The sequence below is a fragment of the Neolamprologus multifasciatus genome, chromosome 17 (assembly GCF_963576455.1).
Source record: "Neolamprologus multifasciatus chromosome 17, fNeoMul1.2, whole genome shotgun sequence".
Taxonomy (NCBI): domain Eukaryota; kingdom Metazoa; phylum Chordata; class Actinopteri; order Cichliformes; family Cichlidae; genus Neolamprologus; species Neolamprologus multifasciatus.
In genome coordinates, this window is record NC_140455.1 from 9,116,048 (window position 1) to 9,142,778 (window position 26,731).

Consider the following 26,731-nt stretch of genomic DNA (forward strand, 5'->3'; position numbering starts at 1 on the left):
GGTGCACGATGTTCCTGAGGTGTGTGTGGGGACGACCGGTGCCTACACACCAGTAACTCTCAGTGCTATGGCAGTGGTATCACCAGCAGGACCTAGTGCATTAGCTTTGGATCTGGCAATGGGTTCAAGAGTTCATCCTGATACCTAACAGCATTCAGGGTGCCGTTGCGTAGCCTGTAGAGCACTGTGTGTCCCTCTGTGGAGATGCGTTACAGGCAGCATAACATTCTCCATGGCATCAACACACACTTTTATGTCTGTCACGTTATCAGGGTGAACCTGCTTTCATGTGTGAAAAGCACAGGGCACCAGAGGTGGACCTGCCCAGTCTGGTATTCTATGGCCCCCTGGAGGACATTGGGTCTTCAGACCACCCTCATGAAGTCTTTGTTTGGTCATAGCTCCCTCACACCAGCCTCCAGCTGGAGGTCATGTTGTAGCTCTGGCAGTTCTCATCCTGTTGCTCCTTGCGCTAATGAGTACATACGTGTGCCATTATTGAGTAAAAGACGTTCTACGGCCCTGTCCAGCTCTCCCAGAGTAACTTGTGTCCTGGAATCTCCTCCATGCTATTGAAACTGTACTGAGACAGTAAACCTTGTGGCAATGGCCTGTATTAATGTGTCATCCTGGAACAGGAACTACCTGTGCAACCTCTGTATGATCCAAGTATCGCCTTATGCTACCTGTAGTGAAGCCGACCCAAGCCAAATGCAAAACTAGTGAAAACAAACACTCCTGTTTTGGGGGTTGTCTCGTTGTTGACCCTCTTGTGCACCTGTTCATCAACAGCAAAGCAGCTGAAACTGACTAACAACCCCCTTTGCTACTTAGTTGATCAGATCAATACCACAGAAGTTTAATTGACTTGATGCTCTACTTTGATTAAAAAATGTTTATTTAATTTTTTTTAGCAGTGTGGTTTCCCTTCTGATTAGGTGAGCTTTTTGCAACAAAAATAGTTATTTCACAATAAAACACAAGAAATAGAAGTATATCATATCTATAACATAATAGGGTATAACATACAATACTAAGTTATTTAGCAACAATTTGGATGAAAAATGTCTTCACTTGCTGTTTGAAAGAGTCAGTGGAGTCTGTACCGTGGAAAGACAGCGAAAGAGAAATCCTCAATCTTGGTGGCACCGCTTGAAAAGCCCGATCCCCGACTGCGGTATCCTTAATATGACCATCACAGGCACAGCAGCTTCACCCACCTGTGGTTCAAATGTTCTGTTTATAAGGAGCAGACGAGAAATCCCGTAAACCTTGACTTTAGTTGAGTCAAAAATTCAAAGTATGGTGATGGAAATTAGCTTTAGGGACTACACTTAAAACTGCAGAAAGTCATGCAAAGCTAGGAGCTTACTTACATATATGCAGGGGTGGGGGGAAGACAGGACAAAAGGTGACATATCAGTTGAAATTAAGTCACTCATTTTGTGTTTTGATTCAATCGGTGGTAATATGATTGGTTGATTGATTGATTTAATCATCCACTCATTGTTTTGTTTTTTTTTTATCTCGGTTCTGCTACATGTAGTCATGCTGAACCAAATTCATTCGAAGGTCACCCATCAGGACAAATGGCTGCTGAAGAATTTAGCTTGGGGAAATTGTTTCAGAAGCACTAACCTTCAGTATCTTTGTTCACAAGTCCAAAAACTCACAGAGTCACATTCCACAGCTGTGGCATCTGCTCCTGACAGTTTACCAGACACCTTGTGCAGCATCAAAGAAAAACATAAGGGCAACAAAGTTGTGGCATTGTATGTGGGATGCAGGTAAAAATTTTTACTTCAAGTTTTGATTGTACAGGAGAAATGTTTTCTATGTTATGTTAGGTTATCTAATCTGTTCCACATACAGCAAGTGGCTCAAGGGAACGAATGAAAGGTCAAAGAAAAGGTAGAAAAACTTAAAGACCGCTAAATGAAGACACTGCTTTTTGAGTTCTGCCCTTTTCATCACAGCAGGCTCTGCATGTTTTAATCGGCAGAATTTTGTGCCAAATGTCCTCCTGATGCAATCCCCACCTAAATCTGCTAAATGGGAACGTAAATTTGCAGGGGTGCAGTTCCAGGCCTGTGTATTAATAGCTAGCTGTACTCGATAAGATGTTTGTCATCTGCAGACCTGATACAATGCTGCTGTTAAGACCTTTCAAGACATTTTTTAAAAAGATGTAGAAATAATTGCTCTATAAAGTTTTACTCAACAGATATGTCTGCATTGCCGTTTATATTGTGAGACTTTATGGATTTGTAGTCTGAGGCCTCAAATTCTTTGTTAAGATTTTTTTTTTCAGAATATACCAAAAATGAAGTGATCAAGCGTTGGAATGTGGCCTCTCTGTCTGGATTTCACACTTGATTTTTGAACGTTTAAATGTAATGCAAGGCCATTATGGCTGAAACTGACACTTTTTTGTTTGTGTCTCAAGTAAAATATTTTTAAAGTGTCATTCTGGATCTATGATGATATTGGAGAGACAAGAGAGAGCGGTTACACTCACAAAGAAATAAAACCTTCCATGTATTTCTTGAGAAACAAGCCTTTCGGACATATACGTGACTAAGAAATGGAGACAGTATTCACAAGTTATGTGAAGTTACTAAGTTAGTTACTGTCACTGCTGCAATTGCACTTGACTGTTGCAGAGCAAGTCAGAGATGTTGAATTTCACTGTCATGTACTGCAGTAAACGCTCTATTTTCATGACATTATCAGGCTTCAGCAATCATGTCACTCTTCAGTAACAAGAGAGAAGAGCGGAGGAGTTGCAAGGAGCTGAAATCAAGGATGAAAGCAAATACGGGCTCATCGACTCGGTTTTTTTTTCTATCGAATGAAAATGACAAAAAACATAAATATATACTCATTGAAATGGAAAAAGTGAGAAAGTGTTTTACGGGACAAACTTGGAGAACTCTTGGGGAAGCTCAAAATATGTAACTACAGTGACATTAAAGGCTGAAGATCGAAAAAAACAACAACACTAAAAACAAACAATGCTGCATGTGGACGATAAAGCGCACCCTTCATTCATTGTTCCGCATCGTTACACTGCAACTTGTCTTACAACCTCACAAAATCACAGAGTGGCTGTGGTTTAGGAGGTAGAGATAATCGCAGTTTTTGGTTCAATCCCAGGCATCTTCTTTCTGCAAAAGTACTGCCAAAGTATCCTTGGGTGTGTTCATTGGAGTGTGAATGACAGATAGAAAGCACGTAGACATAGAAAAAAAGTTATTGTATGTATTGAGCCTCATGCAGGCTAACGTTGAATGAGAAAATGTGCTTTTTGCATAGATCTAGATATAAATAAAGACCATTTATATTTTTTATTTGAGGTTTTATCAAAGTCACCCACCCAAAGCAGGTGAAAGCAACAGTAAGCTAGTTTCTGCTAGTGCATTTGTAGGTTTTTTCCATCAGGAACAATGATTTTTGCTTGTGTTTGAGCTTGATCTTTACCTCTGACAAAACACACGCGCGCACACACAAACACACATACTCACACACAGGGGATGGTTCCTGAATGGGGCCGGAGGTCAGCAGCCGCATGCACGTGACAAGTCACAGTTAATTCCAGCATCACAAAGGATGCTCTGGACACCAGCAAACACACTCTCCAACAAACAGTCACACACACCAGATTATCCCATCAGGCCAGCTACAAAGGTCAAAAGCAAATGTTCAACTTTTGGTCCTTTAGCTCTTCTATTGTTAACACTTAGATGCTTACTTTATGCAAAACCATCAGTGCATCAATATGATATTTATGGGGGTTAATGCATAACAGTAGACACCAAGGTTATTATAGTTAACTGAAACTAAATTTAGATGTGAAAAACAAAAAAAAAACTAATTGAAACAATTTTGTGAACTTGCAAAACTAATTCAAATAAAGTAAAAATACAGTGTTTTGGTTTGATAATAGTTTAATTAAAATACATAGACAAGTTTATCGACACTTTAGATGACTGAGAATCAACTGCTTTCAGAGCATTCTGTGTCTTTATTGTAACACCTGCACTGATTTTCCTGAATCCCTTCTCCATAAAATAATAATTAATTAGGACCTATTATTGTAGAGTTTGTACCTTACAAGAGAAACCGCCTTGCGGTGACTGTTGTTGTGATGTGGAGCTATATAAATAAAATTGAACTGAATTAAAACCAAGATTGAAACTAGACTGAATTAAAAGCAAAAACAGAGCAATAAAAATAAAAACTCAGCAGAAATGATTGCTTCTAGTCCTCTAATGAAGGTATTGCCCATAAAATGTTTAACAGAGATATTTTTAATGAACTTTTATTTTGCTTAATATGAATAATTTGCATTAGAAATTCAAAACTGAATTGAAATTCAAATTTTGATTGATAGCAGGAGTAAGAGTTTCTATTTGTCTTAATTTGCTCCTTTATTCCGAGAAGGCTGCAAGTATAAATCATGGCATGCTTTTGATAATAACTCCACACACAAAAATGTGGAAATGTCATTGCTACACTGACGTTGTTACACTGATGTTGTTACACTGATGTTGTTACACTGACGTTGTTCATGTCCACGAGTGCACTGTAAGGCTAAAATTGGGGCTTTTATGACCAAAATCGACTCGACTTCGGCTGTTATTTATCAAACAGCTACTTTCATACAATCAGTCTGGTTTGCTCTCACTTCACTGGTCATCAGGTTTCCGTGTCCTCCAACTATATAAACATTAAAAACAGAAGTTTACAGTAGTCTCTGAGACCTATTTGATTATTGGCTGGTTTTCCTCAATGTGAATTTTATATTTCTGACATTTTGCTACTTCCTTTTGATTCTTGTGCACCAGTGTAATTCTCTATAAATATTACTGCCTTGTCATGTAAGAAAACACATTGTTAATCAAAGGGTTTAGTGAAACTAAAGCCATTGTCACTATGTTTGTATGGCTGTGTGTGTGTGTGTGTGTGCGTGTGTGTGTGTGTGTGTGTGTGTGTGTGCGTGTGTGTGTGTATGTGTCTCAGTGCTCTTCAGGTCACTGTGTTTACTGATTAGTCTGCCATCCATCACTATCAACTCCTCTCCGCCCCAGTGATGGATCATCCTGATTTGTATCAATGGGCAAAACCTTATCAATAAGGTTAAACACACTAATGTGGGTCTAAAGTGAGAACAAATACGTGTGTGTGTGTATGTGTGTGTGTGTGTGTGTGTGTGTGTGTGTGTGTGTGTGTGGACCAGGCAGGACGATAGGTGGGGGTAGGAGTCATTTGTTCTGATGTAACAGAGTCAGTTTCATCACCCGAGGCATCGAGGATGAGGAGGAAAGAGAGAATGCACAGAAGGGAAAGGAAGTGACACGATGAGTCTAAAATGACTGTCTCTCTGTCTCTCACACACACACACTCACACACACACACACACACACACACACACACACGCACACCCTGGGTGTCAGCTTCCATCAGCAGCATGTATGACTGTGACTTATAACCACAGCTATGCGATCATTTACACTCAGTGCAGCAGATAGCCAGAAGCTACTGTCCCTCTGTACTAGTGTTCAGTGATTTAGTGTCTGAATTCACAACACTTGCTTGGATGTATTAGTGCATATGTTTTTACATGCCATATACATACACATATACATATAAATGAAACACTAATACATTAGGAGTCTTTCACAATGTTTTTTTTATTTTTATTTTATCTTTTACACAGTGGAGCGCAAGATTCAAGAACAAGAAGGTAAAATAAAAAAAGAAGAGTTTGTGATTAAACCCACATTTAAACCACGTCAAAAATCAGCTTGTGAAGAAGTAACTTATGACTGGCACGATCACACTGAACACATACTTGTTTTTTTTCTTGTCATGTCTCAGTTAAACTCAAAATGCAAAGGTCACTGAATCTGGAGTTGCTTAGAGAGCAGATCTGCTGTACCGGTTATCCTAACACTCTTTAATTGAATCAAGTGTGAAGCTCAGATGGAAAACAATAATTTGCCATCATTACAAAATATTAAGCAAGACTAATTTTGTGCAGTTGTGGTTAAAAAGAAAAACAAACGATTTGAAACGAAACGGCACCAGCTAGCTTAAAATAGCCTCTAGATTTATTTTTAAAAATCGAATTCTGTGTCTAATATTTAATTCCACAATAATGAACAGACTGTTGGCACACAGACAAAAAAGGAAATGTCACAGTACACTAATGTACACTTTTGATGGTTATGGCACAAGCTCAAATACAAAAACAGATCGGACACAAATGCTGAGAGTCCGGAGACGTACGGTTTAATAAATGTTATAGAACGTAATGTAAACATGAAAATGAAAAAAGGAAATAAGTGAATGCAGAACAGGAAATCTAGCGAGGTCACCTCGAGAAACCACAGTGTGCCATCTGCATTATTTCCAAATTATTTGTCATCTAATTTTTTTCCCTCAGCACCTTCAGAGAGCTGTCCAGCTGAAGCCTTCTTTTCAGCTCAGGTCATTTCAGTTCAGCCTGATTCACTTTAATTCAGTTTTCTACACTAGGGAATGACTCACACTCCTGACAGAAGACTCCCATTTACTGTCTGCCTGCATGTGTGTGTCCGTGTAGGCTTGTGTGGGGTTTTTTTGGGAAACGTCAGCATCTTCTCCATCTCTCGTACTCGCCTGATGTTACACCGTCAGCATCACCTACAAGGAGACAGAGAAACAGGATTGTGGCGTGTTGTCAGCAACAAATCGGACTCCGGTCTGTGTAAAAATAATGCCTCGTTCTTCCTCGCTCTCTCTCGTCTAGCATCATCAGTGTGATGTAATATGAAGAAATCACAGCTCTGGAAATTCTGCTTTTGAGGAATTATGGAGATAAGCTTGTGTTTCTTACTGTTAAACAATAAAGATGACGTGTATTTGTAAAAAATAATAACATTTTTCTCATACTTAATGAATTCAAATACTATTAGACTGTGGTGGAGGTGCAGCGGAGGGGTGAGGCGTCTTAGTCGAGTCAAGCTCTCTGTTCTCACTCTCACACACACAGACACACACATACACACACACACACAAACACACACAAAATTCAATCATGTTTCTGCTGCTGCCTGGGGGAACTCACTGTGGAAACCTCACTATAGTGGAAAATCACCTTTTCCATGTTATTTTACACAGCAGCACCTACGCCACATACTCGCAGACACACACCTACACAGTCTGTCTGCATTTACACAAGGAACCCAAAAGATCTGATTTTTTTTTTTAACTCTTTGTGGCGCTGATCTCACACCGTCATGCCTGTCTCAGCCAGAAGTCAGCGAGGAATGAGATTTTTATTCAGCCATGAAGAAAAAAAACATGCCTCAGAGAGTTAATGTCATCCTGTGACAATACAGGGTTTGTTGCTGTAAGCGTGCTTAGCTAGGGTTGCATCAACCTGATACGTGACCTTATCATGAGTGGCCATGTTGAATCGCAGAATCCTGAATATACTTATATACAGACACTTTTCTCTATAAAGTTATTTGGCAATGAATGAGGAATAAAGAGCAGGGGGCAGTTAATTTTGTAGACTATCCACAATATCAAAAAATCAGTCTTTTATTAATTACTGTGGTCAAATAATCAATACTTTTATTTTACATATAAATATATATTTATTATTAGTAGTAGGGCTGGTAGTACTGATGTTGACTCTGACATGGGAACATTATTTAGCTCAGAGAGTAGAATAAGAACAACAGTACAGTAACCAAAATTCCATCTAAGGCCTGAGTTACACAGGTGTAGGGATCAGTCAGAGACACGCTGACAACAACCAGTTGTCAATGTGAAAAATGAGCAATTCCCGACCAGCTGGCGAGAGGTTGTTGGCTGCCTCTGGGTGAAACTGCCCACAAAGCCTTCTTGTGATTGATTTGGTTGCTAGCAGATTGCCACAGTTGCCCATGATTTACATGGAAGATACCAGCCTTCATAGTAAAAGTTGTGCCTTACTTCTGTAACCAGCACAATTTTACTTTGAATGCAAATGTTCTGCATTTCAAGTTTGTGGCACACTTGTCACACAGTAGTTGGCGAATGCCTGTATACTTAGTAACTTCCTATACTGATTTTTCTTTCTATAACATTCTGACAGGGAGTTTTAAACTTTTTACATTTTTGAATGGTATGATCCCTTCCTAGCAATTTGTGTGCACCCTCATGCTATGGATATCGCAGGGAGAGCGATCAAACTGAGGGCCAAGAGCAAGAACGTTGTGATTGTTGCATGGATTCTAGATGGTCTGTAAGAGTTCGTCATGTTGATTGCTCACGGCGTCCAAAATATCCTCGGGCCACTAGGAAATATCCCTGTGCTCCTGTTGAACAGCCTGACAATGAAATGGCATCATATGAGGGTCTAAGATACAGTATTTATATATAATTAAACTTCACCTGAGTAACATTTGTTCATAAGCCATTGACACACACATACACACACAGTTTGTGCTACAAGGAACCCTCTCATCAACCAACCACATTACAAGCAGATGGTGAATATTATATGTGAAGTAGAAACATAATAACACCTTACATGAAAGAACTTTACTACAGAGTTGCTTCTGACTTAAAGGATAAGTCCTGTCATGTTCTGTTCTGCCGTTGCTTTCAACAAATCCCATGTGTCACTGTAATCCAGTAATCATTACGTGTTAGCTATAGCTTTTTTAGACGTCATAGTGGTCCATTATTGTCCATTAACGGTTAAACAAATATCACCGGATCTCAAAATTTCATAACAAAATTAAAGTGCCACAGACAAAGTAGAGCAACTGTTGAGAGTAGTAAATATTGTTTGCTGTGGTCACTTCCCAGGAGGAACAGAAATTATGGGTGTATCAGTAGGCGTATTTGTCCTGAAGCATGAAGAACACAATGTTAAGTTTGGTATGAAATGTCCTCAGAGCAGTACGCCCTGGGAACTAAACTGCCATGGATCTATTTATGGTCACATACTCGCACTCCCCAAATGCTCCACCCTGAAATTTTGGCAGTTCAGCAGTAGCTGTCCATCAGGTACGATGTGCTAGTAAGGTTAGCTTAAGTTTTTTTTCTGTAGAGCTAATTGCCCATTTTCATGTAGCACATAAGCTAAATAAGTTAATGATAAAGTCAATTTAGAGTCCATCGCCATTAGAAACTGCAGGGCTGCGCCGAACAAAACTGGGGTTTGCCAAGTTTTTCTAGAAACCTTTTTAAAAGAAGAGGTAGCTAAAAAAAAAAAACTTTAAAAAAGCTAATGCTAAATTAGCAGCAAACCTTTCAGAGCTAATCTGCACCAGAGGTTTTGTCAGCTTGCAAAATGCTTGTCATATTGTCGTAGTTGTAATCTCTTGTTAAATATTTTACCGTTGCTGACAAAATAAATTCACAGTAGTCTGCAGACAATGAAGTCTATTGTCTGTAGAAAGATGTAAAAAACAAAGGACAAAAGTGATCTGTACACTTCTTAAAAGAAAGTTTTCTATTTTGTTAAACAGCTCAGGCTTTTCTTATTGTCAAGATAAAGAATCTGAGTGTATTAACTGTTACAATAAGAGCAAACAATGGGGAAAGTGCCATTTTTGCTTTATTTTTTCCCTGCTTTGCTGAAAATATACTGAAACCTGAACCCAGCACAAAGTTTTTGTATATGTTACAACACCATATTGGTCATATTGGGAAATTTACATAAAAATATACATAAATATTTGTTAAATATTTGTTTTAGAGTACACATCCACTTTTAGAACTAAAGTTTAAAGTAAGTAAGTTGGTTACACAATCTGAATTATGGCACTTTTGAATGTAATTAACTTTTATCTATTCTTTCCCATCGTTTATGTTGTTTTTCATGGTTTCTTCCTTTTGCTCTTTTTTAATCCCCTCATGCCAGATGGCTGCCCCTCTCTGAACCTGGCTCAGGGAAGAAGTTCCAGTTCAAAGGAACTTCTTCCTCCTCACTGTTGCCAAGTGCTTGCTCACAAAAGACCGTCTGAATGTTCTTCCTCTAAAATTGTGTTTGTAATATGAAGTAGTCTGTTGTAAACGACTGCTTTTGAAACATAAAAACTGTATAAAGTATCTGGGCACTACTGCTGTTTACATACTGTATTGAGGTCTTTGCTGGACAAATGTCATATGAAACTGGAAAACGCCCGACTGAGAAGATGTGAACAAGCTTTGTGTGTGTGTGTGTGTCTGTCTGTCTGTGTGGATCTGCAGTGCTCTGCCAATGCTACAGACATTTCAGAGCCCTGTGGCGTAATTCAGTGTGTCAGATACAAGAGGAAATAATGTGGTGAGCATCTCGTCGAATCGCTCCGGCTTAAACGGTCTCTCTCCAGAGTGTGTTTAGGAAATTAAAGGCCGGGGATTTTTTTCATAATTGTCTAGTTTATCATTTTATTACAGCTAGCTTTCCTCTGATGGGCTCCCTTTATGATTTATCAAATACAATTACTGCATGACTTATTTTAGGACCATTAATGTGTGCACGTGTGTGTATGTGTGTGTGTGTGTGTGTGTGTGTGTGTGTGTGTGTGTGTGTGTGTGTGTGTGTGTGTGTGTCAGCTCTGGTGTATTTAAATAGCATTAAGTAATTGGAAAAACAGGACGAGAAGCTGGAAAATCTAAATTGTCTTTGTGGATTTATACCCCCCATTCAAACACACACACACACACACACACACACACACACAATCACACACACTCTCCTTTTCCTTTTCTCTCTGTTGGTTCTGAGTAAATATCCAAAAAGCTTCTATTTTAAACGTAAAATAAGAGAAAATTGTGTTTTAACTGATAGAAGCTAATCTGAAATAGTTTCATTCTTGTGCTGTGACAATATTTCACAATATTTCTCAAGGAATGAGGAAAATGGGGATGTAGAGAAACAGAGAAAGGAAAGAAACAGTCACAGAGAGAAAGAGGTTAATTCCATACCTTCGCCTTCCAGCTAATGAAGTGTAGGTGGCGTCCCGGTCACTTCAGCTAATTGAACAGTGGAGATTACAGCAGCCGCTGCTCCCCTCTGTGAAAAGAGGGCCGTGTTCATTAGTCGTTGCCATATAATATTCATTCTCTGTAGAAATATGTAGATAGTAATCTATGCAAAGAGCTGCTGGTATGATTATAAAGCTCTCAGCATGTTCTCTGGTAGCAATAACTCAAACAACCATGATTTAAAATACTGCATGTTTAACTTTATTGCTTCGCACTGAATTTATGGGCCATTATCAATTAGACGTATACTCAGAAGAATCTATTAATATTTATGTAGGGCAATGTATTAATTTTGACATTTAACAAACCAGTAAAAACAGTAAACCTAAAGTATATCCGTATCTGAGTATTATTTGAATTATTTGAATGGCTTTAGAGAGCAATAACTCCTGCGCAGATAGTCATAATGGGCACAGTTGATAGTCTTGGTAACACTGTGACAGATTTCACTGAGGCATGTCAGTGCAACTCTAGGCTGCCCTAAGTAAAACAGAGTCTATGGACGGAGAGTCATTGAATCCCCTAGCTGGAATATGTGTCAATTTAAAATCCTCAAGAAAGCAAGCTAGTCATGAAAGGCTCAGTTTAATTCAGCTTTATTTATATAAAGACAAATCACAGCAGCAGTCACCTCAAGGCGCTTCGTATAGTAGGGTCAAAAGCCTACAATAATAAAGGAGACCCCAATAATCAGACAGGTTAGGCAGCAAGAAACTCAGGAGCAGCCCTGAGTTTGAGATAACATGCGGCGTCCTGTTGTATTCAAATTGATGGTGTATAAACTGGAGTTGTGGCCATCAGAGAGTTGTCCCGTTTTTAAAACAGGCAGTCTTTAGTCACCAAAATCCTGAAACAAAATTGTCAACGGACTTGTCTCACATTATAATCTTGGCCTTTTTTTTAATGCACTTCTTCAAAAGCCTTTCCACCACATTTGTAATAATAAAATGTTTATTTGTCATTACCAGCATTCTTCTATTTTCAGTCATTCTGGAATAGAAATTACGGCCATTGTCATCCAACCTATTCTGTGCATGAGAAAATTGATGCTGCTAATTACAAGGTATGTCTTTGTACCCATGTACAAAGATTAAGGGAATGTGTGTACAAAGCAATGTTACATAATTAAAAGCTGCAGCAATGACACTCGTGTAACCGTGAGGTTGATTAATGTCTCTGGTTTGTTGTGTTATGTTCACGAATTTCATTGTCGTCTTCACGCCATGTAACGCTCATGTGACAGGTCGTTAGGCTTTGATTTTGTAGTGCGGTCCTGTGATAAACGAGCAACATGCTATAAGCTTTTCTTACATGTACAGTGAGTTGTGTGACTAAAACGACCGTCTCGGTCATTTGTTTCTACTGTCTGAAAAGGCCCACGTGAGTAAGCCTTCCTAAAATGACATACAGTGCTGTTTCACTCCAAAGGACCCAGAGAGTCCACATCAGGAGGCAGGTGGGTTTGTGGTTTCACAAACACACCCGGCTCCTGTCTCGCGGCTTTCTACCATTTTTGAGTTTCACTTTTACTCCCTTGGGCGGTGGTTAGCACCAGCACCTCACAGCAAGGAGGTCCTGTAGGTCCAGCAGCTGGGGCCTTACTGTGTGGAGCTCGCATGTTCTCCCCATGTCTGCATGGTTTCTCTCTGAAAACTCTGGTTTCCTCCCAATGACATATATGGGGTGAGGTTAACTGGTGATTCTAAACTGGCTATAGGTGTGAATATGAGAGTGAATGGGGTCCCGGCTCTAGACATTAGCCTAACGACAGACTGGTGATCTGTCCAGGGTGTACCCTGCCTATCACCCTATGGCAGCGGGGATAGACTCCAGCACCCCCAAAACACCCTGATGAGGGCAAACAGAAGAAAATGAATGAACTTTTACTCCCCAGTAACTTTTATTGTCATTCATCATTTGGTTAGGTTTAGCGAGCAGCACTTCTTGGTTAATGTAAGGAAAAGACTTTGGTTTGAAGTGAACATACAATAAAATAAATACATAAATAAATTTATAAACACAACAAATTTACCATTTACAGAAACCTCCATTTAAAAAAACGCTAACGTACTATCAGAAATTTACAAGGACATTTTCCATGTTTTTATGCATATTTTTTGCAGTGTAGGATTTAATAACATCAACCATAAATGACAGCGACAGAGCCTTTTTCTGAGGGGAAGTCTCTATTAATAATGGTGGAAAGTGTAATGAAATTGCTACTAAAGCAGAATTACTGTTACATAACTGAAATGTTACTCAACTAAAAACACACTGCCATTAAATAGAAAAAAGTACTTAACATAAAAGCATAAAATAACCTTCGAAACATACTAGGGATGTTTAATGTCAAGTGTTATGTGGGTGTAACAGTTTAGAAAATGGATGGATGAATGTTTAAATGAAGTTAACTGAAGTATATCGCGGAAGGGTTTGTGAATCAGTAATGGGGGCAGTTGTGAATAAATGAATGAAAAAATAATGATCAAGAACGTCCAGTGAGAGCAGAGTTTATTATACTCACAGCCTTTACTGTGAATTTATGACAAACACACCAATTACTTATCTTAACTAGTTTATGGAGTTATACAGACTGCAGGTGTGTCCATGTGTGTGCGGTGCGTGCGTGCATTGACAGACAGAGAGAAAGAGGAGGCAGTGGGCACGACCTGCAGAGGTGGGAGTGGGCCCGTGTAGGAGTGAAAGTAGGCAGACAAAAGAGTTAAGCAGGAAAGTTTGGATGGTCTAACGTGACAGTTTTCTTCTAACTTTCTTCTGGGAAGGACAGAAGCAGGAATGTGTTGCAAGTTAGTAAAAGGCGAGAAAGAAGCACTAAAAGACTAGCACGACCTGTTCATATTCGTACTGCCGAGTCTATCCAGTCTTAAACGTCTTAAAACTTATTTTTTTACTTTGGTTTTTGATTCTGTCTAGTTGGCTGGTCTAGCATGTTGTGTTGTTACCTATTGTTTGTTGTCCTCTTTTATTGTTTGTTTTAACAGTCTCATGCTTTTACTGACTGTGAAGCACTATGGTCAACACTGTTGTTTTAATATGTGCTATATAAATAAATTTTGATTTGATTTTGATTTGACCCACCTCACAGTCACAGTGAGTAATAAAATTACTCAAATATATGTTAGCGTGCAGTCTTAAAGGAATTATATTTAGGATCTAATAACACACAACTTTTGAACTTTTTTTTGTCTTGGTGTTTTTTTTGTCTGATAGCTTTAAAGCTCAAATTGTGGCCCTTGCTTAGCATTTAAAGCAGTAAAATTGATTTTCTAGTGTAAATCATACTTTTGTAAGTTGTGTAAATTGCAACTTGGAAAAAAAAAAGTACTGGCCAGAAATGATTTAATTGGAGTGGGGAAAATATTGAGGCATGCGCACTCTTTCTCCCTGTGAACTGCACTAATCAGCCTTCCCCACCCGTGCGTTAATATTTGCTAACTCACTATCGCAGGATTCATGTTTTTTAAGTCACCTGATGCCGAAGTCACTGAACAGAACTCAGCAAAAATTCGTCATGTCTTTATCAGGACAAAAACAAAACTCCTCTCTGCTTCTGTCACTTTTCTAACCCCACTGAACCCCCTCCTCCCTGCCTCTTGTTGCCTATCCAGCACAGTGGGACCATGTCTCTCTCTCTTCTCCTCTCTCTCTCTCTTTCTACCTCTCTCGCCCCCTCCCTCGGGGCAGAAGTAAACCACGCCTTGAGGCCCTGCTCCCATTGTGTTTTCTCTGCTACTTCTGTTTGGGGCCTTTGTGTGCCGCTAATCAGCCGTGGGGCCATGCTCAGCCTCGAGTGTGTGTCTGCGAGTGTGCGTGCGTGTGTGTGTGTCCCTTGCCCTCATTACGTAGCCACACTGGGAGGCCAGCATGGGAAGTTTCTGCTGCCCTCCATCGCCCCCTCCACCACCACCACCTCACCCCCCTCTAGCTGTCCATCACTCACTTCCTCCCCCTATCCTCATCTCACCAACCCTTGGACCGGCCACAATTTTAAAATAAAACTGCACCTGCTTCAGTGGCTACATCAGAAAGTGATGCAGCAGCGGAGCAGAAAAACAACAGCGCTTTGTTCTAAAGTCCTCACGGTCACAGATATTTGCTGCGATGATTAGCGTCATTATTTTCGGAGCTGGAATGAAGCGATTTTGCGACAGGAACGGATTCTCTGTGCAAATCACAAAGTCTTTTCAACTGAATTTAGCGACAACAAAAGCGGGACTCTTCCACCCTAACACAAGGCTGAAAGAGTAAAAGTTTTAAGTGAAACTTCTCACTGCTTTTCAGGTCTTTTTTCCCTTCTTTTTCCAAACACGAGCACTTACAATACAGTAGGCAGGATGTTGTAAGAGAATTTTTTTTTTTAAAACCAGGCTATAGTTGTTATGCTTTAACAGTTTAACTATCATGACTTGTTTAATAGCTGGTGAACATTCTGTGAACAAATATTGCCGTAATGTCACTGTCATCTGGGGATACAGTCATCTATACTGTCAAAGTCCTGGCTGTATGATTTCAGCAGGATTTATTAAGTAGCGTATTGTAATAGTAAAGAAAAAAACCTGGGGGTTGGAATAGTGTGCAGACCAATAATTAGTCATTTTATTTGTGAATGATTTAAGGCGTCCTCTTCAGAGTTTGAGCTTTTCTTCACAACATCAACAACGACACTTTCTTTTGTCTCACGTTCACGTGTTTAGCATGAGTCAACTGATGATGACTACTTCTCTCTTTTAAAAAGACAAAACTGAATTTCCAATTGTTCTTTGTGACAATCAGTTTGTTTGTTTCTTTTTTTTTTTTTTTTGTCTTTCTTTTCATAATTTATGTCTTTGTGTGCTTCACTTGCCTCGAGACAAATTTTCTCTTTTGGACATTGAGTTAAGTTAAGAGGAAAATGTTGCCCTCGCTGACAAGTAGCCTACTGGGTTCAGTATCAGTGCAAAGTCCAAGAAAACAATCTCAGTTTACACAGCCCTGTTTGTTTGGCGGGTTGTCTTTACAGAGATTAATGAAAGTTCAGTGCAGTAACGCAAAGTAAAGAAAATTGAAGAGTTATTTTTTTAGATTATCTTTCACTTTCAGTGTTACTTAAACACATCAGTAAGCTGGACTGAGTGAACTGTCCGCTGCCCTTTAGTGCTCCTCCCCGTCACCTGCTGGATGCCTCTCTACCCTCATGTTCCCTCCCCGCTGCTCCACCGCCTCACCTCCTTCCCATCTACTTTCTCCCTCCTTCAAGTCTTCACTGTTCATGAAATGTCACCTGTTCACATGAAGTGTGTCTCTCTGTCTTGATGCCCGATGAAGCTTAAGCCGCTGGACCTCTTTGCCTTGAGGACAAGCATAGCCTGTTCATTGCTCATGTATACACACACACACCCACACCCAAACACACACACACACACGCACACACACACAGACTCTGTCTCTGTTCAGTCAAGAGCTACATGGCTGTCTTAAATTTCATTGTGGGACAGAGAATATCCTCCCTATATATGTCACTCTCTCTTCCTTTAGCTCATTTCTTGCTTCCCCTGACTTATCACACACCCCTGGCCCGTCCTCAGTCCTCCTCTGCTGTCCGACAGTTTAGCTCTAGGTCATCAGCTTCGTCTACTTACTGACCTAAATTCACGTTACGCCACATAATTAGGCTGTGTGCTTGTTTCCGTTCCCACTTTCAAAGACAGGTCTAAAGAGCTTGAGAAGCGTCTTGAGAGGGGAGACTTCTGTCCTGTGTCCAATGGCACTCAACAAGTTCTCCAACTAAACGGAGCATAGGAGCATACTGGCAGCAGGAAACAGGCAACAATAAACTGTTAGAATTTTTGTTAGGTTAGAGGAAAAACCCTTGTTTAAATCATCGTTAGATGTCCAAGACTGTGAGTGTTACAGTGTTTCCTTCCCACTGTTGCCAAGTGAACAAATTCCAGTTCCTGGGTATGGGGCCGTCTGATTTTTGAGGTTTTCGCTCTATTATTATATAGTCTGTAAATTTTCCATGAAATTTTGGTACATCACAACGTCATTGAATCTGGACAAATAAAATGTACTTGACATGTATATGAAAGTATGTTTATACCAAACATACTTTCATTGGTGATTAATTATTGGAATTAAAAAAAAACTTTGATTTTTCTATATTCCAGTTGCATTTAACTCAGAACTATTGGTTCATGTCTTTGAGGCTGATGAAACCCTCCATCCACCTTAACCTCCTCTGCAGTGGTTCTGAAACCACAGTAGACTTCCTTTGCAGCCGAGGAGCCTTTGAGAGAAGCACTGAATACTCATCTAATTCTAGTGAAGCGAATGAAACATTTTTTGAGTATAGACACAAAAATACACGTCTTTGACATATCGCCTGGAGCTGAACCGCAGTATATTACTAGGTTCGGACACAACCCACATTTTGTGAACACAGATTAATATATAAATAAAGTAACATTTCCCACAAGAGTCCAATAAAAAAAATGCCTCAGTCGGGGTACAAAACTGACATTTTCACCTTGTGCAATAATTTTTTGCAGAAAACTAATCTCAGAGCTAAAGGTGCTTACTGTTACCTCAATGACATTGCACATGTTTCAACAGAGAATCAACAGCATGAATGTCTTGTTCTCACCTGGAAAAATTTCGATTGGTTTCCTTGCTGGCTCAAAGCAGCAATCTCAGCTCAAGAGGACACACAGAGGAAATGTTGTGAGACCCCCAACACCACGGGTGGCTCTGCAGGAACAGCGGACCAACAACTTAGCTCTAAAGAGAAACACGGGCAATGTTTAGTACAGGAAAATAAGTGCTCTTCCATAAACACCGCAGAAGCCAAAACATTGAGATTAACAAAAATTGCAGAGCAGCAATAATTTACATTCCTCAAAACAAAAAACAAGTTCAGGCCAATCTTCTTTTTTTTTTTGGATTGCTTTAACATGACGATCTGTCATGTAAACCCAGGACAGAGTAAAGGGAAACCAGAATCATAAAATAACAACACGCCTCATAAACTACCGCTATAAAGGTTTAACTAAAGCCTTAAAATAGCAATTACATCAACTGAGTTTCGTTTACAGAAAAAAAAATCAAGTACACAGTGAGTGTATTAATATATATATGTGTGTGTGTGTGTGTGTGTGTGTGTGTGTGTGTGTGTGTGTGTGTGTGTGTGGGTGGGTGGGTGGGTGGGTGGGTGTGTGTGTGTGGGTGGGTGAGAGAATAAAGAGTAAGAGCAAGAAAAAGATGGTAATTAGTTGTGACTCAAGGTTTCCCTGACCATAATCCTCTGAACAATCTACACTCATACAGGTGTTCACTAAATCCAATTACCAACAGAAGAGGCAGTGGAGAGGAGAAGGCTAAATTATTTTTAGCATTAAATAATACTGAAACATTTTTGGGGGGTTGCCAAATAATAAAGTTGTATGTTGCACCTTGAATCGCCTTCAAAATGCATTTTCCAGTCACTCGGGGAGACGGATATGCAAATGAAAATATTCGCAGAGCATCTACACTTCAGTCAGACTTTGAGTTTGTAGTTTACTTTTTCATAAATGACTTTGTGTTTATAGATTTCTGTCTTTTAAATAAGGTCAATAGCACTACCAACACGGAGCTTATGCATAACAATAGCTGATAATATAGTGGACTCATATGACTGCCCCTATGTTTACAGAGCGCAACAAAGACGAGGCATTATATTTCAAAAGCCGCCTATTTATGTCAGGAGAGCTCATGCTCTTAAAAATGGTAATTGAGCTTTGGTTCAGCACATGCATAATTACCTCTTTAAGACTGTCTCTGCTATTTCTTTTGTATTCCCGTGTATCGGTTTTGATATGTAAGTCCAGATATTGTGTACAGTAGATCCAGTATGTGTCACTGTGGTATTGTGCAGACCTCATCCTCTGATCCCCTGTATGGTTAAGCAGACCACAGAGCTCTGAGCAGGCTTTTGCAGCTTATTCAAATCAGAGCACTACTCCATCAAAGCTTCTGTTAGTTTAGCTTAATTGTAACTGAAATGAGATGAGATTAGAAACAAAGGCAGTCATTCTGTTACATAGTAAGCATGGGCAAGATTCTTCTAAACAGCACAAAGTAGTCAGCATAAAACTGTTAATGATTTTATGTCGAAAATTGCTTTCACCTGATTTGTACAATCAAATTCTAACCAAAATAAGACATGACCTGATTGAAAAAGTAATAGAGAGTTAATTTTTAAATAAACGTGCAAAGTATTAAACTTCTTCAACTGAACATCCCATAATAATAATAATAATAATAATAATAATAATAATAATAATAATAATAATAACTATTATAATGAACATATACCTGACATGCGCATCCTAAACTATGGAGGTGTGCAGTGTGGAAAAAAGTTAAAGTTATATTAAACCAAATTACATCATTACACCTCATAGTGCATGTAAGGTAAAGATGCCACATTAATAGAGCGAAAACCCCAATATTTAAAATGAGCGTCTATGAGCAAGCACTTGGTGACAGTGGGAAGGAAAAACTCCCTTTTTACATGGATAAACCGCTGGGTGTGAAGACAGTGAAGAGTAATAATAATAAATGATTTAATGCAGAGTCGTGTATGAACATATAGAGAGTGCATAGAGGTGAGTGAAGAAGAAACAAACAATGCATCAGAATTCATTGTATGTCAGATTTATAAATTACCTGCATTATTTTACCAATATTCTAAATATGTTTGTTGATATATTTATTTACTGCCAATATAAGGTATACGGCATTGCTTGGTGGGCTTTTAACCCTGTTAAAGTACCATTCAATTTTTGGCATCTTTATTTCAGCACTGTCAGAATGTGAGAAAACCCCCAAATGAAATCGTAAACTCAAATAAAAACTTGGGAGTTCTGATCTTAATTACTTTTCTACTGCTTTGTAATATTGTTGTGACCAACTGCCTGTCTATGCTAGTGAGCTTGTTTGTGCTCTTCGTCCTCACCTGTAACTGGCGCTACAGGGAATGCTTGCCATGCTACTTGTGATCAACGTGTAGTCAGAGAAGATGATTTTGGCTTCTTGTATTTTTTTTTTCCTCAAATAAATATCCAGAAAATAAATTGTATCTTGTTTAAATGCTAGCACATCACTGGTATACTTCAAGGACACTTACATAACATACAAGTGAAGAAGAGCTTTGCGAGTGAAGATGAAGGTGGTTTACTGAAGTGAGCAGAAAGGGGAAAGAAGAAGAAGATTCTTGCTCCACTCCCTCCAAACTTGTAATGGAGGTTTGATTAGCAAGCATGTAATGTACTTTACCCTGAAGCTAAAGGCGGGGGGAGGGAGGAGTGGGGGGGGGGGTTAGAGGAGGCAGTGAAAAAAAATGGAGGGAGCGTTATGGCAGGAAGAAGGTGGAGCGCATATAAGCTGCCCTCTCAGCAGGTCTCCTCATCCAACCTCTTCCCGCCACCCTGTCCACCTCCTCCACTCCTTAAGACGAGGACACAAGTTTCCCCCCTACTTCAAAACCTTATGTCTAATGCCACCTCCCCATCCACCGCCACCTTCACCCCCTCCCATGCTGTATAAGCGGTGGAGGTGGGTGGAGTAGGATGGGGTTGGAGGTCAGAAGCAGGAAGAGTTTTTTTCTTTTTTTTAACAAGCTGCACGTCTGCATGCAGGAAGTTGTTTGTGCACAGACACAATGCAAGTTTATTTGAATCCAGCAGGGAACAGTGAGCAATGTTGTCACTCAGCTGGTTTTAAGGTCAAAGGTTAAAGAAAATGTTGAGGTAGCACCCACCAGTATGTTGCCTTCACTGGCAAAAAGAAAAATGAAACTAAAAGTCAGGGGGGAAAAAGTGTTTCTTTACACGCAGCGACAGAAATATTCATATCTGTATGAACAACTCTTCAACACATGCCCCTGGGAGTCAGGTTAAATTGAGTCTTTATCAATTTAAACTAAAAAATTCACTTTATAGATGATGGTGTAGTTTTAATAGTAACAATTCAAGGCACTGATGCTTTTAAAGTGACCCAGAAATTGTTTATCTTACTATGAATGAGCTCCCAGCCTTCAATCGTCATTTTCTCCTTTAACATAACTGATTATCTGCTAAAGTCACTTCCTAAATGTCAGGAAAGTTCCACCCAATCATGGAAATTATGAAAATAAAACTTCTTTTTAATTTTTTTTAAAAAAGTTCTAACAATCCAATCCCAACAATACAGTCTGTCCCTTTCTCTCCATCCTTCTGTCCCATCCACTGCACCGGATCAGCGTTTCTCTCCGCCCCTCCTCTGCCTCGCTGTGCTGTCAGCTCAGGGTGTGAGCAGAACAACGTTAATGTGTGGAGACACCTGACAAGCCTGCTGGCCTTTAGGGCTCAGCCTAATCACTCTAGACCCGAACCCATCGGGAATTAAACCTGCAAAACCAAACAGTCACTGTGGGAGCTGGCTGGGAGCTGGCTGGCATCTGCTGGGGCCACTCCATCGGCTGCTGAGGGGAAAGGAACGTTGCAAATGGCGCGAGAACTGTGCTGTTTTAATGGACTAAAATCCACGACCTGGGTAGATTTATTGCCAAACCTGTTGTGCCATTAAGTAGCCAGGAGACCAAAGTAAAAAAAACAAAACAAAAAAAAAACAATAATAATACAGATGTTTCAAAGTTTTACTAAACTAAGTAAACTAACTAAGTAAACTACTAAACTACTATCATGAGGAGAATTACCTCCTTCAATTCCTGTGAGTTATTCTATTCAGGGCTTTGGTTTTTCATTGTAAATCCGACAGGATGGAAGTGTCAGAGTTCAATGCACGTACACACAGGAACACTTTCACGACCATTATATTAAAAAACGTCTAGAAAATTTAATACTGCACGACTACGGAGAGACCGACAAACGCTGATGTATGACAACATAAAGGAGGTTAAGACAGCGAGAGGCCAAGAGTCAGTCTGAAAATGTCACCGCAATGTGCTTGAAGTAACATTAAAGCTCTTCTCCACCATTCACGCTACAGTGCTGTGTTAACTTTAAAATTAATGGGGATTTTCCAGTGTTTAAAGTACAGTAGCTTGTTAACTCCAGTATCTGTTAAGCCACACTGGGCCCCTTCTCCACTCTCTCTCTCTCCAGATGCCCTCATTAATTTTAGATTGGCTCTAAATGAGTCTCCTTCATCGCAGCCAAGGGTTTGTAAATTGGATTCATTTATATTTAAATTGTGAAACAGGCGTGGTTAATGAGAGAGTCGTTATTTTGGGGGGTTATTTCAGATTGGGCCGATAGCCGGGGCAGCTCAGTGCTGTGCTGAACTAAAACCATCAGAGTAGAGGCACACGTGATGTTGGGCTTAACGTTTTCTCTAACATAAAAAAAAAAAATAAACATGTTTAAATTAGATATATATTTTAGGGCACATTGTTAATGAAAACGGTAGAAAGTACAAGCACCTTGGCATCACTGTTTATTCTTTAACTTTAGAACAACACTTGGATCTAAGCTTCTAAAATGTTTTCTGTATGAAAATGTGAACAAAATTAGGGAGGAAAAACAACCGGCGTGTGTTTGTGTCCTTTGTTAACACCTAATTTAACACTCTTAAAACTAATGTGTCACTCTCAACACATCTGTGTGGTTTTCAGCGCCGCATGTGCCAAAAACAAGCCGGTGAACGTGTTGACTTAACAGGTGCCTCTATCAACACATGACGCCCTGGCAAAGCAGCGGGACGCCTCTCAACCTAAACTGCTAAAACTAGAGTGTTGAAAGTGTCACATATCCGGGGGGGGGGGGGGGGGGGGGGGGGGCACACACAAGGTGAGAAGACAGAGATGTCCCCCCACCCCAAACCCATCCCTCTCATAAAAACCCCATATCACACAGTGCTTTACAGCGTACGTCTCCTTGCAAGGCTTCTTACAGCTCTCGGCGTCCTATAGCAACCCCCAGCTTCTCCCTGCTAGGAATTTGACTGTTAGGAATCTAAGTGCCAGGCGTTTAAAACCTGAGGAATGCTATTGTTCTGGTCACAGCTGCACTAGCACTGGCCTGGCTACTGCTGCCACTGTGTGCGTGGGGAGGGAAGAGGGGGGGGGTGGGGGTGATGGTGGAGGAGGAGGAAGAGGGCGGGAGAAGTCGAAGGTGTGAAAAAGGCAACTTTACGTGTTTCCAGTGCTCTGCGGTCTCATGACAAAGCAGCACATAGTTGACAGTAAGTTGACACATTCCTCCAGCCCGGCCTCCTCTCTGACTAACTGCCCTACTACTCTTCTAATGTTCTTACAGCATGAGATGCTTCACTGTATGTAGGTTATATCTGAAGCTTTAAAAAAATATATATCAGATAAATGTGCACAACAAACATGCTTGGAACTGCTAAAGGCAATAGTAGAGGTCTGGCAACTTTGAGTAACAGGCATGTGTTGTTTCACTAGTAGAGCTGTTCAGTTTCTCTGCTTAAGCATATTTCTTTAAGGCTAGTCAAAATTAGCAAGCTAACCAAGCTAGTGCTACCATTAGCTAGCCTTTCCCCAGATCTACCCCCCAAACTGGCAGCCTTTGAAAGGTACTCCGCAAATCATTAAGGGCCAGGTTTCAGTGTTAAAGACAAAGTACCGTTGGTACTGACAAAGAAACTGCAGTGACAAGACTGTGTGTAAGAGTTGGGAACTCAGAGATGTTTGCGACTGAGCATGTTGCATGTATATTTCTGGAAGTTCCTGGAAGTATTTCTGGAAGTAATTTACTAACACTGACATGCAGTTTACTGCTGACCGCACCAATATTTAATGCTAGGAAAACAGCATGTCTTATTTTTTACGCTTGATATGAAAAAGAACAAACTGCGCCTGTGTTTAGAAAACAGTAAAACCTTTGTAAATCACTCGTAAAACTAGCCACTCATGCAAGTGCTATTTGGGACACTATTTTAATGCCATTTAATAAATCTGGACACACAAAACAAGAATGTGCTATTGCTCTGAGTACCGATACAAGTGTATTTTCTCAAATTATTTTCAGTAGCTTTTAGCCACTCCTCGCGCAGATGGAGTTGCTCACTTTTTATAGAGATATCGGCGTTCCACATCATAACGTTTGCTACTAAAATTATTTGCTGCCTGAAACAAGTAAAAGCTATTTGAGGGATCTTGGTTCATTTTCTTTTCACTTCAAATGAGCAGTTGGGTTCGGGGGTGGGGGGCTTTCTGCCCACTATATTGAACACAATTTTTATGTGACTGATTTTAGGTTGTTAATAAATAAAAATCAATGCCCGGCAATGTACTCTCAAGCGTGTTTGTGTGCAACTTTTACTATATAAATCTGTCAACAGCAGTGAGGATGCAAAGCTTCTCTCTCTCTCACACTCACTCTCTCCTTCTCTAGTAATTACCATCCAGCTGCTTGCAGGAACAATGCTTGGCTCTCTTCCAGACGGCTGACTTCATACACTCTGTGCCACGCTCAATTTGGAGCGCAGCGGAAGCTGGGCATGACTGGCACCCTCCAAGGCATTGCTGTCTTTTTCTATGGGACTCTGTGTGTGTTTGTGTGCATGAGTGCATGTACGTGTTTGAGAGTGTGTATTTAGGTGTGTTCCCTAAACTTACCATTTGTCATTTTGCCATCCCGTTTCCCATTGTCCCGCTCTCTCACTCGCGTCTTCACTCTCTCGTTACATCACTAGAAGAAGAAGGGGGGGGGGGGGGGGGGAAATGGAGTGTTGTTTTTAAGGGAAATCAGCATGTATTCTGCCTTGTTTACAGTATTCACTTGGAGATCTGTTTAGGAGCAGACCCAGAAGGAAGACTGCCACATACAGATGCTCAGATATATTTAATGGACGATCAGCAGAGTACAGAAACACGATGAAATCATTCATTCTGTGTGTTTAGCAGAGCAGATGTAGGTGAATTCATAGAAGGCAGATTTATGAAAACACTCTGGCTTGGTGAAAAGCTGCTGAGACTATAAGGTCAGAGTTCACAGTGAATCCTTGTACACCCACAATAGTTCCCAGTGTTTCCTGATGCAAGGCTGTGTTACCAGGCAACGAGTAGTGTTCGGGGGCTAGTAACTTGCTGACTCCCCCCCTCTGTGCACTAAAGTTTAGATTCAGAAAGTTAAAGGTGACTTTGGTTAAAACGACTACAAACTTTGCCTAAAACTAACGTCACAGCAGATCCACTCCCAGCTGTCTGAATATGAGGAACTCCCTCATTATGCGGGTCAGAGGAAACTATTGTTGTCACTCCACTACAACACACACTCACAGACAGACAGCGTGAGGAGGAGGCGGGATGAGGGCACAACTCAGACAGAAATCGCTCAACACATATCTTTATATGGCTCCCTGCAGTCGCTCTATACAACTGTACACACGCACACACAAGCACACCCGTGCAAACAAAAAGCACGTACATAAACACGTACATAGTGCTCCCCTTTCAGACCCTGTCTTGGCTGAATAGGGGGCAGTACGAGCGGACTCTTCCTCGCAGCATAATGAAGAACTGTTTGGGTTCAGTACGGCGAGTTACGCCGATTTCACTGCCCAAAATAAGCCTCAAACATGCGCAAACATGAACACACACACATACTACCAGGCCCAGTCTGGCTCCTACTGTTTGGGACAGAGGGGCATTTAAAGAGGCGAGATAAACAGCAACAGTTGCTAATTGTTGCGTAACAGCTCGACAAGGACAGAGCAGCGCTAAAACAGAAAGTCTTACAGTTTCATTTTGATTTGGGATTCAAGGCTGTCTCTTGACACTGTGTTTGACCACGTTTTTAAGGCGATACATTTGTGAATATACATGGCGATTTTCTGCTTTTTTTTCTCACAAAGAAGACAGAATCCTTTTTATCCAGACATCGATCATATGGAATTAAAATGGGATTGACATGTTTAGTTTTACAACCATATTGAGCCACCACAAACAGGCAGAAAGATATCATTGAACATTTAAAATAACAATAATAATAATAAATCAAAACTATACAAGACGGGATATGTGATGCACAGATGAAAAACTAATTAAAAAAATTTCCAAGTGCATAAAAATGTGCTGTGGATAAATGGTAATCTGTGTGTAATCCCCTCTTTAAGTGCTCTCACTAAGTGCTCTCATGCGCTCGTATGACTGGACAGGTAGAGCAATGGAAAATGAAAGAGGACAGGCTGGAAAACCGTAAGATTTACTTTGCTGCTAGCTAAACAAAATACCTTTAGCTTGAATTTAAGCTGTCAATCATTTATAGCTGTTTGCAGCATCTCTTAGTCTTTCATCAGTCACACATTTTGCTATCTAAACTTGTTATTGCATCATTATTAACACCTGCATCAGCACAGTGACAGAACATTAATGTAAATTACACCACAAAAACAGTAATGTCATTCCCCATTTGCAAGGCATATGACTGAGGCTGGTACAGCGTGGCACAGGGCCAGACCAAAGCAAACAGAGGTGTGTTTCTGATTTGACTGCTCGCTCAGTGCCGTTACAGAGTTAATACAGACGCTCACATAATGCAGTGTGGCTACCACCAATCAGCGGTGGTATTTTTGGAAAGTGAAGTAAAGAATTCTTGCACCCCTCGATATTCCTTCCCACTGTCGCCAAGTGCTTGCTCGTAGCGGGTCGTTTGATTGGGGTTTGCTATATAGATAAAACTGAATTGAATTTTATCACAAAGCTGGTGTA

General features: G+C 40.2%; 1 protein-coding gene across 7 annotated transcripts in view; it reads right to left on the minus strand.

The window, feature by feature from the left end:
• Positions 1 to 5,673: 5,673 nt before the first annotated feature.
• The window catches only part of LOC146498920 (uncharacterized), a 99,881-nt gene continuing 78,823 nt past the window's right edge, over positions 5,674 to 26,731 (minus strand). For 2 of the 7 annotated variants that reach the window (XM_085136787.1, XM_085136792.1), the window contains 4 exons: positions 24,638 to 24,710; positions 17,660 to 17,793; positions 10,957 to 11,044; positions 5,674 to 6,687 (listed from right to left, as the gene is read on the minus strand). In XM_085136787.1, the coding sequence (XP_084992913.1) occupies positions 24,692 to 24,710 (19 nt within the window). In that variant the 3' untranslated portion in view covers positions 5,674 to 6,687; positions 10,957 to 11,044; positions 17,660 to 17,793; positions 24,638 to 24,691. Of the gene's footprint in view, positions 6,688 to 10,956; positions 11,045 to 12,823; positions 12,865 to 17,659; positions 17,794 to 18,815; positions 18,947 to 24,637; positions 24,711 to 26,731 lie in introns of those variants that run through there. The other 5 variants (XM_085136788.1, XM_085136789.1, XM_085136791.1 and 2 more) reach the window with 5 other exon arrangements.